Source organism: Coregonus clupeaformis, chromosome 36 (genome assembly GCF_020615455.1).
Source record: "Coregonus clupeaformis isolate EN_2021a chromosome 36, ASM2061545v1, whole genome shotgun sequence".
Lineage (NCBI taxonomy): Eukaryota > Metazoa > Chordata > Actinopteri > Salmoniformes > Salmonidae > Coregonus > Coregonus clupeaformis.
In genome coordinates, this window is record NC_059227.1 from 2469282 (window position 1) to 2481418 (window position 12137).

Consider the following 12137-nt stretch of genomic DNA (forward strand, 5'->3'; position numbering starts at 1 on the left):
AAAATCAAAAGAAATCAGCCAAGACCTCAGAAAAAAAATTGTAGTTCTCCACAATTCTGGTTAATCCTTGGGAGCAATTTCCAAACGCCTGAAGGTACCACGTTCATCTGTACAAACAATAGTACGCAAGTATAAACACCATGGGACCACGCAGCCGTCATACCGCTCAGGAAGGAGACGCTTCTGTCTCCTAGAGATGAACGTACTTTGGTCGAAAAGTGCAATCCCAGAACAACAGCAAAGGACCTTGTGAAGATGCTGGAGGAAACAGGTACAAAAGTATCTATATCCACAGTAAAACGAGTCCTATATCGACATAACCTGAAAGGCTGCTCAGCAAGGAAGAAGCCACTGCTCCAAAACCGCCATAAAAAAGCCAGACCACGGTTTGCAACTGCACATGGGGACAAAGATCATACTTTTTGGAGAAATGTCCTCTGGTCTGATGGCACAAAAATAGAACTGTTTGGCCATAATCGTTATGTTTGGAGGAAAAAGGGGGTCACTTGCAAGCCGAAGAACATCATCCCAACCGTACATCATCCCAACCGTGAAGCACGAGGGTGGCAGCATCATGCTGTGGGGGTGCTTTGCTGCAGGAGGGACTGGTGCACTTCACAAAATAGATGGCATCATGAAGAAGGAAAATTATGTGGATATATTGAAGCAACATCTCAAGACATCAGTCAGGAAGTTAAAGCTTGGTCGCAAATGGGTCTTCCAAATGAACAATGACCCCAAGCATACTTCCAAAGTTTTGGCAAAATGGCTTAAGGACAACAACGTCAAGGTATTGGAGTGGCCATCACAAAGCCCTGATTTTCAATCCTATAGAAAATTTGTGGGCAGAACTGGAAAAGCGTGTGTGAGCAAGGAGGCCTACAAACCTGACTCAGTTACACCAGTTCTGACAGGAGGAATGGGCCAAAATTCACCCAACTTATTGTGGGAAGCTTGTGGAAGGCTACCCGAAATGTTTGACCCAAGTTAAACAATTTAAAGGCAATGCTACCAAATACTAATTGAGTGTATGTAAACGTCTGACCCCACTGGGAATGTGATTAAATAAATAAAAGCTGAAATAAATCATTCTCTCTACTATTAGTCTGACATTTCACATTCTTAAAATACAGTGGTGATCCTAACTGATCTAAGACAGGGAATTTTTACTAGGATTAAATGTCAGGAATTGTGAAAAACTGAGTTTAAATGTATTTGGCTAAGGTGTATGTAAACCTCCGACTTCAACTGTACTGTATTCAGACGATAGATGATGAAAAGTGTGTCAATGATGTTAAAAGTAATAACTTAATCCTTGGATTAAATCATGCTATGTAAAAGCAATTCACGAAACTATGAAATCTCTGTCATGACATAATCCTCCTTAGACCCTCATAAACAATGATGTATATCCTTAGGCAGTTTACTGTCGATATGCATGTGTGAATGGGTGTAAAGAGGATGAGAGTGCATCTTAACCGCAGCAAATGGGGGCTAAGTCATGTGGATGTAGCTCATTCAAAAAGTGTGTGTGCTGTAGCTTGAAGTGTGTGTGTGTGTGTGTGTGTGTGTGTGTGTGTAGCTTGAAGTGTGTGTGTTGTGTTTGGGGATGACGTGGGGGCTCGAGGAAATGGTTTAGCAGACGATCTGACGATGGTTACGGAATGGTGACCATGGCGAACGACCTGATGTTGGGATGCTTTGATTTCATCTCGTTATGACGACAATACTGGGCTGATTACTCCACCACTGGCTCAATCTGCTGTTACTGTGAGAGACAGGGAGGAGGGGGATGATGTTATGGAACATGATCATTTTACATTTTTATTATGGAATTTAGGCTTTTTGTGTGGTCATATGGAAAGATCAGAGACAGATCAATGACAGAGAGATATACAAACTAATAGATATTGGCAGGCAGGCAGGCAGCACAGACAGCTGGACGTAGATGGACTGACAGACATAGCGACAGACACCAAAGAATGAGAAACACTTAGAGAATGTCTGGAACATTCTAACAGACAAAAGGAGATAGTGAGAGAAGGCAAGAGGGAGTTGGTGAGAGAGGGACATTGATTGTGGCTGCCCTGGTATACAATGTGTTTCAATGGGGAGTTACAGCCTGTAGCTGCACTGACTTGGAAGTGAAGACACTGAATACATGTTCAAGGCTTCTAGCTCACACACTGTTCTCTCTGCACACACCTCACGCACACGCACGTATGCACCCACACACACATGCACACATGCATGCATGCACCCACCCACACACATACACACATAAACACACACTAACACACAAACACACACATCGTCCTCTTGCTGCCTCAGATGCTAACAAAAGAACACTGCATTTCTTCCTACCACCTCCAACAGCATACTGCTATTGTTCTGCCTTATGTACAGTATAGGCATTTCAGGTCTGATGTATTCTCTCATATTCCTACAGCTCAGTTCATTTTCATCCAAAGCTTTATTTAGCAAAATTATGTTCCATAATCAAACATGTAAACTCATATTCAGTTTAATATTGATATGCACTTTAAATGTTACTATATATTCCTAATGTACAAAGCCTCAAGCGAATTTATTTTGTCAACATCTTGAAGGCACTCATGATGTCCTTTGAGAATTGTAGATTTCAGAGGAGAAGATTTACAGTGAATATACCCTACATAGTGTATTGTGTTGAGGAATGACCTCCATCTTACTTTTTGTTGTTTGTTTTCTGTTCAGATTTTCAGGAACCTTATGCTGTAGTGGTCCTTCTAGAAAAGGATTTAGTGGTGATCGACCTTGCACAAAATGGGTATGTCTGTTAACAAACTGAACATGCTGTATTAACATAAAGGATGTACTGTAGCTACTGTATTATTCTGACTTCCTGAATGCTCCTCTTCATTTAAAATACAACAGTTATTACTGCCTACATGCTGTTATAACTATGTCACAAACAGGTAGTATACTTGTTGTCGCTGTAGATTTAGCTTTGATTCTGTACTTTCATTCATTTTCATTATGTTGCATGCATCTCTTACAGTTTCTATGATTTGTACATGGCCTAGCATTATAGGGACTTAAACTGAGAGCTAAATATAACTTTGTCCTGAACAAAACTCTTGTGTCAACATTTCCCCTCTCCCAGTTACCCCATATTCGAGAACCCCTATCCACTGACCATCCACGAGTCTCCTGTGACCTGCTGTGAGTACTTTGCTGACTGCCCTGTGGACCTCATACCCGCACTTTACTCTGTTGGCTCCAGACAGAAACGACAGGGCTACAGCAAAAAGGTACGGGAAAACACATCTCTATTTTACACCTTCTTGGCTACTTAGCTTTTTGGGCGCCCTAAGCAAGATTAGTTTTTTGGGGTTTTACCTCGCGTGTAAAACATTTTAGTGGTCCCCCTCTTGACGACGGAGAGACGTTTCAAACAGTTAATTTCCTGCAATTGTACACGTTTTGCCATGAGGCGAAGAGAAAATGCTGTGGTTTTAAAGCACATTTTTGGCCATTCTACACATTTTGCCATGGGGTGGAGATTTGCTTTTGCAGTTTTAAAACTCATTTCATGCAATTCTACTCATTGTGCCATGGGGCGGACAGAACAATATGCAGTTTCAAAGCTAATTTCCTGCAGTTCTACAAATGTTGCCATCGGGTGAAGAGAAAATGTGCAGTTTTAAAGCACATTTCCTGCAATTCTGCACATTCTGCGATGACTTATGCTCATATGATAGCTGAGTGCGAGTGGCTAACAAAATCAATGGGGGCCCCCTGGAGGTCAGCGCCCCTTGGCACATGCCCTGCGTGCCTGGTCAGTAATTCAGCCATGATTACTACAAGGTGTAGATAGCTGGCTAGACTAACTTACCAATTACATTTATTTTAGCTGACATGGGCTAATTGAGTGACTGTCAGTGACTGACATTACAAGAGAAACTGCTGATGCACAACTAACATTTCTACTATCTAACACTCACCAGTAAATTGAGACCCCTGCTGAGTTCCACATTTAAAAAATATATAATTGGGTTGGGGGCCCCCATGCAGCCGGTGGCCTTAAGCACCCGCTTATGTCACTTATGCCCAGGGCCGGCCCAGTACGTAATATTCAGTACTGTGCTATGTGCTATACCATCATATCCCATCATTGTTTACGTTGAATTTTATACAGTATATAATCTATCCCATTATATATTCTACATTCCAATCCCCACCCTGTTCCAGATCCTATCTCCTGAATGTTTTTTCTTTTCAAATGGATACATTTATCCTTTCATTTATCCTACAGTATCTCTGTTCTGCCCCTTTTTATGTCATTGTATTCTCGTTATATTCTCCCCCGCTGTTGGAAATGTCACCATGTCCTGACCCTCTCCTCCCTCCATCCCTTTCTCTCCTTCCCTGTTTCTTTCTGCTGTTTGTTAAGTAAGGGGTAGTTGTGGGAAGTGTTCTTACTGAAAGATCAATGTTGAGTCATACCACTGACCTTTGTATGTGCTACTGCATTTAACACAACCTAAAAAACACATTCACACTCTCTCAGACACATACACACACACGCACACGTGCACGCACACACACACACACTCACTCACTCACTCACTCACTCACTCACTCACTCACTCACTCACTCACTCACTCACTCACTCACTCACTCACTCACTCACTCACTCACTCACTCACTCACTCACTCACTCACTCACTCACTCACTCACTCACTCACTCACACTGACCTAAGCATTACTCATCCCTTTCCTCGACTGTGTCTGTCACCATTGTAAAGGTTCCCTCTCCCTCTATCTCTCAGACAAATGACGTCCCATCAGCCCAGCCTGGAGTCCAGTGGCTAAGAGAAGGCATTTGTCTCCCTCCTCTTGATTCCCTCCTGTCTCATTCCAATGCTCTCATCATCTTTTATACTGTTTGTGTAGGATAGCTAGATTGTATCTGAAATTATCTTATCACTGATTCCTTATACATACAGAATGTATCAATCTCAATAATGACAATTTATTGTGTTGTCTTGTTTGCTGTATTGTGTTGTGCAGGAGTGGCCCATCAGTGGTGGTAACTGGGGCCTTGGCACACAGAGCTACCCTGAGATCATCATCACTGGGTAGGAAACCAACTCTATTTAACCATTTTGCCTTTCCCCATCCTGCCTAGCAGTCATGATGGAAAAAAAACTCAGAGACAAGGAGAAGAAGCCTTTTACACTCTTAGAAAAAAGGGTTCCAAAACGGTTATTCAGCTGTCCCCATACAATAACCATTTTTGGTTCCAGGTAGAACACTTTTGGGGTTCCATGTAGAACCCTCTGTGGAAAGGGTTCTACATGGAACCCAAAAGTTTTATATCTGGAATCAAAAGGGTTCTACCTGGAACCAAAACAAAGTACACTCTTAGAAAAAAAAGGTGCTATCTAGAACCAAAAAGGGTTCTTTGGCTGCTCCCAAAGAAGAACCCTTTGAAGAACCCTTTTTGGTTGTAGGTAGAACCCTTTTGTTCCAGGTAGAACCCTTTTGGGTTCAATGTAGAACCCTTTCCACAGAGGGTTCTACATGGAACCCAAAATAGTTCTACCTTGAACCAAAAAGGGCTCTACTAGAAACCAAAAACGGATTCTAAGAATGTACCACTCTCTCTGTCTCCAACTCTCTGTTCAGCTGAAATTGCAAAAATAAAAAAAGAGAGATTGGAGGACTCCGAGTGACACCAAGTGCCAGTGACACCGAGTGCAGACTATACAGGACAATTCCAGAATGCATTGCACCATTGAGAGACAGGGTGATTGTCTCTCCTCTCATGTCGATGTATTCTTCTGTAGAGGTGAATCTAGAATATAATCAGAGGTAAAGCCAAGCTGAATCATTAGAGCTGTGGGTGTGTGTTGTGATGTCACGAGAGGCTACACAGCTTTCAGCGGGATTGCTCAAGTAGTGCAAGGAGACCAGGTTCAACCAAAACAAGGATTTTATTAAAGGTCTTGGGAAACTAACGAAAGTATAACACAATTTTGTTCTCTGGTGGCTCTTTAAGGGTTAACAGTTCAGGGATGTCTCTTCCACATCCAAAATCATAACTCTCCCTCGCTCAAATAACTTTTCCCCAGTCTTACTGTATTCCACGTTGCAGCTAGTGGCCAACCCAGCAAAACGTCCTTCCAAATGTCCCACACGTATTTCCACAGGTGCATATATCCAAAGGTGAGTATTTCCCAAAGGTAAGTATCTCCAAATCCTTATATTCCTCATGGAAGTGGACGTGCAGCACTCTTGTCCTCCAGAGAGCCCAGCCTCGAGACCGTGTCTCTTCCTTCAACAAACCTTCAGCTCATCAGCTCCTGATTTGTTTCAGCTGCGTGGGAAGATTGGCCATAGAGGGGGTGGAGTTCCCGACCATACCAGCAGATGGAGCCATAGCTGTCTGGGTTTGCAGCCACCTCAGGGGGATGTAACGTCCCTCCAGGACACAGCCTCTCGTGACATCACACATCCCCCTCCTCGGGACCGACGTCCTCGTCGGGTAAAGGCAGCGAAGAAGGCATCACGCCGGGAGAGGGCGTCCGCATTGCCGTGGTGCTTGCCAGCCTGCTCTCTCTTCAACTCCTCCACCTCTAGGACCAGGGACTCAGCCTCCTGTTGTCTCTCCTTGAGTTTCTTACTGAACGCATCAGCCTTGGTTTTAGCAGAGTTTAGCTTCTGTTGAGCAGCTTTCAGTTCCTTCTCTCTCTCTGCCTCCGCATTCTTCATCTTGTTCTCCAACACCTTGTACTTCTCCTCTGCCTTCTTCTGGACCTCCTTACTACTGCGCAGGGTCTCCTCACACTCCTCGATGGTCCTGCGCAGCCTCTCCAGCTCCTCCTGTTGCTTATGGAAGGAGCTCTGTTGGAGTTTAGCCTGGAGGATATCTAACTCTTCTGTCTTCATGTCTAACTGTTGCTTTAACAAACGATACCTCTCAGCGGTCCCCTTCAGACCAGACAGTTCTTTGTCCAGATTCTGTAGCTCCGTCTCTGTGTCGGTCTGGGCACCTGCCATCCCTATCAGAGCCCGGGGCGGGAGTGAGTAACTCGGAGGATTGCACCGGAGCCTTCCCAGGATGAGTCTTGCCTCTCCGTTTCCGAGGTACTCGGGTTATCCTCTCCTGAGACTCTCTCCAGAGTGGGTAAAAGGCTGGGCAGTCTCGTCCAATTAGGACAGGGACGGGGAGGGAATCAACCACCCCCGCCGTCGTGTGTATGGTTCCCCGTGTGCTGGTCATTGTAAGTTCAGTAATGGGGTATTCTCTGGTGTCCCCATGGACACAGGAAACTGGGAGGACTTTCCCCGGGGTCAGACACGTTGGGCCCACCAAATCCTTACGCACCAGGGTGGCCCGGCTACCAGAATCCAGTAAGGCCTCCACATCATGGTGATTCACAGTTACCGGGCAGGTGGGGGGGTCGATCTGGGCCGCCATCTACGACTCCCAAGAGCGAGGCAAAACGGTGTGTGGGTGCTGAGCTGGAGGACTCCGCAGTGGGCATAGGTTCATCGGCTGGTTTCCCACACTGCCAGGAGATATGTCCCATCTCCCCACACCGGTAACACTGTCGAGTTTCCCCCTCCTGGTGTACTCTTCTTGGACCCGCCTGGTTTCTGGCTCCCCCTGGAGCCGGGATAAGTCCTGACGTGGCTGGGTTCGAGACCTTGGGGGTTCTTTGGACGGGTTCTTCCCATTTGTGGTGGGGCCGCACTCCTGGGGTCTTTTCGGGAAGCATTCAGCATCTCCGCTGTGGCCTGGTACTTTTCCACAGCTTCCACGGTCAGATCAGCCGTGGTCAAGGCCTGTTGACTGATGAACCGTTTTGCCTCATAAGGCAGGGCGCGTAGGTAACGATCCACCACAACGGCCTCCACCACCGCCGCTGCTGTATTCCTCTGCGGATCCAGCCATTTCCTTGCGATTCGGACAAGTTCATGCATCTGCGCCCGAGGAGGTTGGTCTGGTTGGAAGGTCCAGCTGTGAAAGCGCTGGGCCATACCAAACTTTGTGAGTCCATATCTGCTGAGGATCTCAGACTTCAGGGCATCATAGTCAGTAACCTGGTCAGGGCCCAGGTCCCGGACAGCATTCAGCGATTCCCCCGGTTAGAAAGGGGGCTAACAGACCAACCCACTGTTGCTTGGGCCAGGCTTCCCTAGTGGCCGTGGCCTCAAATGCATGCAGGTATGCCTCAATGTCATCGGTAGCTCCCATCTTAGATATAAAGTCACTTGCCTTTATTGGGCGGGTATTTTGGACAACCCTCTGTCTCTGCAACTGCAATTCCTCTGCCTTCAGAAGGTTGGCTTTCTTTTGCTCCTCCAAGAGAGCCACGTTTGCTTGCATCTGGGCTTGCTGGCCAGCAACAAGGGCTTTCAATATGTCCTCCATTTCAGTCGGCGGGGAGCCTACGGCCAACTTGGAAAACTGGGTGATCAAACCTTCGGTATCCTCCTCTGACATGCACTATTAACGCTTGAGCGTGCCCGTATTCTCCACCATCTGTGATGTCACGAGAGGCTACACAGCTTTCAGCGGGATTGCTCAAGTAGTGCAAGGAGACCAGGTTCAACCAAAACAAGGATTTTATTAAAGGTCTTGGGAAACTAACGAAAGTATAACACAATTTTGTTCTCTGGTGGCTCTTTAAGGGTTAACAGTTCAGGGATGTCTCTTCCACATCCAAAATCATAACTCTCCCTCGCTCAAATAACTTTTCCCCAGTCTTACTGTATTCCACGTTGCAGCTAGTGGCCAACCCAGCAAAACGTCCTTCCAAATGTCCCACACGTATTTCCACAGGTGCATATATCCAAAGGTGAGTATTTCCCAAAGGTAAGTATCTCCAAATCCTTATATTCCTCATGGAAGTGGACGTGCAGCACTCTTGTCCTCCAGAGAGCCCAGCCTCGAGACCGTGTCTCTTCCCTTCAACAAACCTTCAGCTCATCAGCTCCTGATTTGTTTCAGCTGCGTGGGAAGATTGGCCATAGAGGGGTGGAGTTCCCGACCATACCAGCAGATGGAGCCATAGCTGTCTGGGTTTGCAGCCACCTCAGGGGGATGTAACGTCCCTCCAGGACACAGCCTCTCGTGACATCACAGTGTGCAGAAAGCTGAAGTCTTAATTATTCCCTCTCTGTTTCTCTGCCCCCTCTCCTTTCTTCGCCCTTTTCCTCTCTTTTTCTTTACGATTCACAGGCATGCTGATGGGACTGTGAAGTTTTGGGATGCTTCTGCAAGTAAGTGCCTTTACATGGCCTTCCTTATGTGTAATATCTTGGCCTAGATGGCCTTAAAGAGTGATTGTCAACATGGAGTCAACATGGAGCACAGTTTCCCAACTCTGTACGGTCTACCAATGTCTCTGGTGTGTAACTGAGCTCTCTCCTATCTTTTCCCAGTAATGCTCCAGGTACTGTACAAGCTGAAGACGGCCAAGGTGTTTGAGAAGAGCAGGAATAATAAGGAGGACAAGCAGAACACAGAGATTGTGGATGAGGACCCGTTTGCCATCCAGATCATGGCCTGGTGTCCTGAGAGCAGGATGCTGTGTGTGGCCGGGGTGTCTGCCAACCTCATCATATACCGCTTCAGCAAGCAGGAGATCACCACCGAGGTTGTACAGGTGGGTCAGTGTGTGTGTGTGTGTGCGCGTGTGTGTGTTCACCATTTCTCTGTACTTACCATATGGAATTGTTGGATAGTGTAAACTGAGAAACATACCCATTTATTCTTTATGCTTATAACCTGGCAGTATGGATGCCATGACAACATACAAATAGTGTAGTGGTAAATATAGCCACCTGTATACAGCTAGATTCTCCCTTACTGAGCAGCGTCATTAGTGGTTAAGTGATGTATCTCGTGTCCTGAAGGCTGTTCCTAGAGACAGTGATTACCTCCCAATGCCCTATTAGATGAGTCTCCAGCCAGTAAGAACACAATATGGTTGCCATGACAACAGACACACGGTAAACAACCTAACCAGTGTATCATTATTTTACATTTACATTTTTTACATTTTAGTCATTTAGCAGACGCTCTTATACAGAGCGACTTACAGTTAGTGAGTGCATACATTTTTCATTTTGTGGCAGCTATGAGAAGTGAAGTGATGTGAGTTGTTGGAATGCAGATAATGATATGAAGCTAATGCAGCCTTATCAGCATTATGTCAGTGGGTATGCATTTGGTTAGCAATGATGCCTTGGGTCTGGGGTGTGTGTCTGTGTCTGTCTGTGTGTGTGTGTGTGTGTGTGTGTGTCTGTCTGTGTCAAGTATGTGAGCTGTGGAGAGATTGAGAGCAGAGTTTAAGCCGAAGTGAATCTTATAATTAGGAGAGGAGCTTCTCTTCTCACAGGGCAATCTTTACCCCCAACCCCAGATACAGAGAGATGAAGGGAGAGAGAGAGAGAGAGAGAGAGAGAGAAGAGGGCACAGATCAGCATCACATACACATTCCAATAGGGCTAATTAGACTCCCATCATGCACTGCTTCGAGGCCTGTGGGTGCACTGGTGATTGGTTGTGTGTGTGGGGGGTTGGGGGGGAAGGTGATCTGACATGCAGGGTCTTAACTCTGTAGCGGGTGGAGTGTGTGTGTGGGTGGGTGTGTGGGAGTCCAGTAGCCTGAAGGAGGACTTAGAAGAAAACCCTGGGATAGCTCTGCTTCAGAGCACCTCCTTGACCCTGCAATCACCCCCGTGAGCACACACACACACACACACACACACCAGAGAGGCAAAGCCACTCACCAGATTGACGTGCTGAGACCATTTGTAGGTGTCATTATAGATGAAGAGTCCCTGCTCAGAAGGTGCTTTAGTCATACTGAAGTAATGGCTACTGAACTTTCATAATTGAGTTTGTGGAATGTGTGTGTATGTGTGTGTTCCCAAGCTGTTGGAGGTGCGTTTGCAGTACGAGGTGAATGACATGGAGTCCCCTCCAGAGGGGGGAGGCGGGGGGGACCGTGACCTGCCCACCCCCGGAGCAGCCTCACCCAGCCCCCAGACCACCGGACCCCCGACACACCCCTCCACCAGCAGCAACTCCTCTGACGGGGTCCGAGACAACGTACCCTGCCTTAAGTATGCACCCTGCACCACCACAGCGTCACATACAGTACATATCATACACACACATTCCCTCTCTGCAACAAAGTGTGGCATTGGGACGCACAACTTAGCTACCCACCCACAGACTATCCAATACAAGAACGGTCTCATTCTCTCACCCCCCCCCCCCTCTCTCTCTTTCTTTCTCTTCCTCTCCTTCTCTCTCTATCTGTAGGGTGCGTAGTACCCCTCTGAAGCAGTCTCCAGGGTACCAGGTAGAGTTGGTGGTGCAGCTGGTGTGGGTGAGTGGAGAGCCCCCCCAACAGATCACCAGCCTGGCCCTCAACTCCTCCTACGGCCTGTAAGTATAAGGTGATAGACAGTGTATCTATATGAGATTTACTGTACACCCTAATGAAACGACCCAATATGGCACTTAAATATGGAGCTGTGTGCAAACCAACCAAGGACACTGTAAAAGTAAGATAAGTTTCAAGGAGTGGTCTATATCTCAGCTTGAGTAACAAGTCCTCAATTCAAAGAGTCAAAATGTGGTTGTGAGCCCTAGATTTGGGCCTGTTTGATATGATTTCCCTCGTACAGCTGAATGGAATCAAGCCGTGTCAACACAAGTTATGTCCGCTGGGAAATTCAGACTGAGACTTCTGCTGCTTTGCTTTCTGGTAGATCTAGCTACAGTGGGGAAAAAAAGTATTTAGTCAGCCACCAATTGTGCAAGTTCTCCCACTTAAAAAGATGAGGCCTGTAATTTTCATCATAGGTACACGTCAACTATGACAGACAAATTGAGAAAAAAAAATCCAGAAAATCACATTGTAGGATTTTTTATGAATTTATTTGCAAATTATGGTGGAAAATAAGTATTTGGTCACCTACAAACAAGCAAGATTTCTGGCTCTCACAGACCTGTAACTTCTTCTTTAAGAGGCTCCTCTGTCCTCCACTCGTTACCTGTATTAATGGCACCTGTTTGAACTTGTTATCAGTATAAAAGACACCTGTCCACAACCTCAAACAGTC

General features: G+C 46.2%; 1 protein-coding gene across 6 annotated transcripts in view; it reads left to right on the plus strand.

Moving 5' to 3' along the window:
• The window catches only part of stxbp5a (syntaxin binding protein 5a (tomosyn)), a 151906-nt gene that overhangs the window by 122258 nt on the left and 17511 nt on the right, over nt 1-12137 (plus strand). For all 6 annotated transcript variants that reach the window (XM_041864967.2, XM_041864969.2, XM_041864971.2 and 3 more), the window contains exons 11-17: nt 2737-2809; nt 3146-3293; nt 5058-5125; nt 9238-9278; nt 9441-9664; nt 10939-11129; nt 11332-11457. In XM_041864967.2, coding sequence (XP_041720901.2) covers nt 2737-2809; nt 3146-3293; nt 5058-5125; nt 9238-9278; nt 9441-9664; nt 10939-11129; nt 11332-11457 — 871 coding nt within the window. The remainder of the gene's footprint in view (nt 1-2736; nt 2810-3145; nt 3294-5057; nt 5126-9237; nt 9279-9440; nt 9665-10938; nt 11130-11331; nt 11458-12137) is intronic.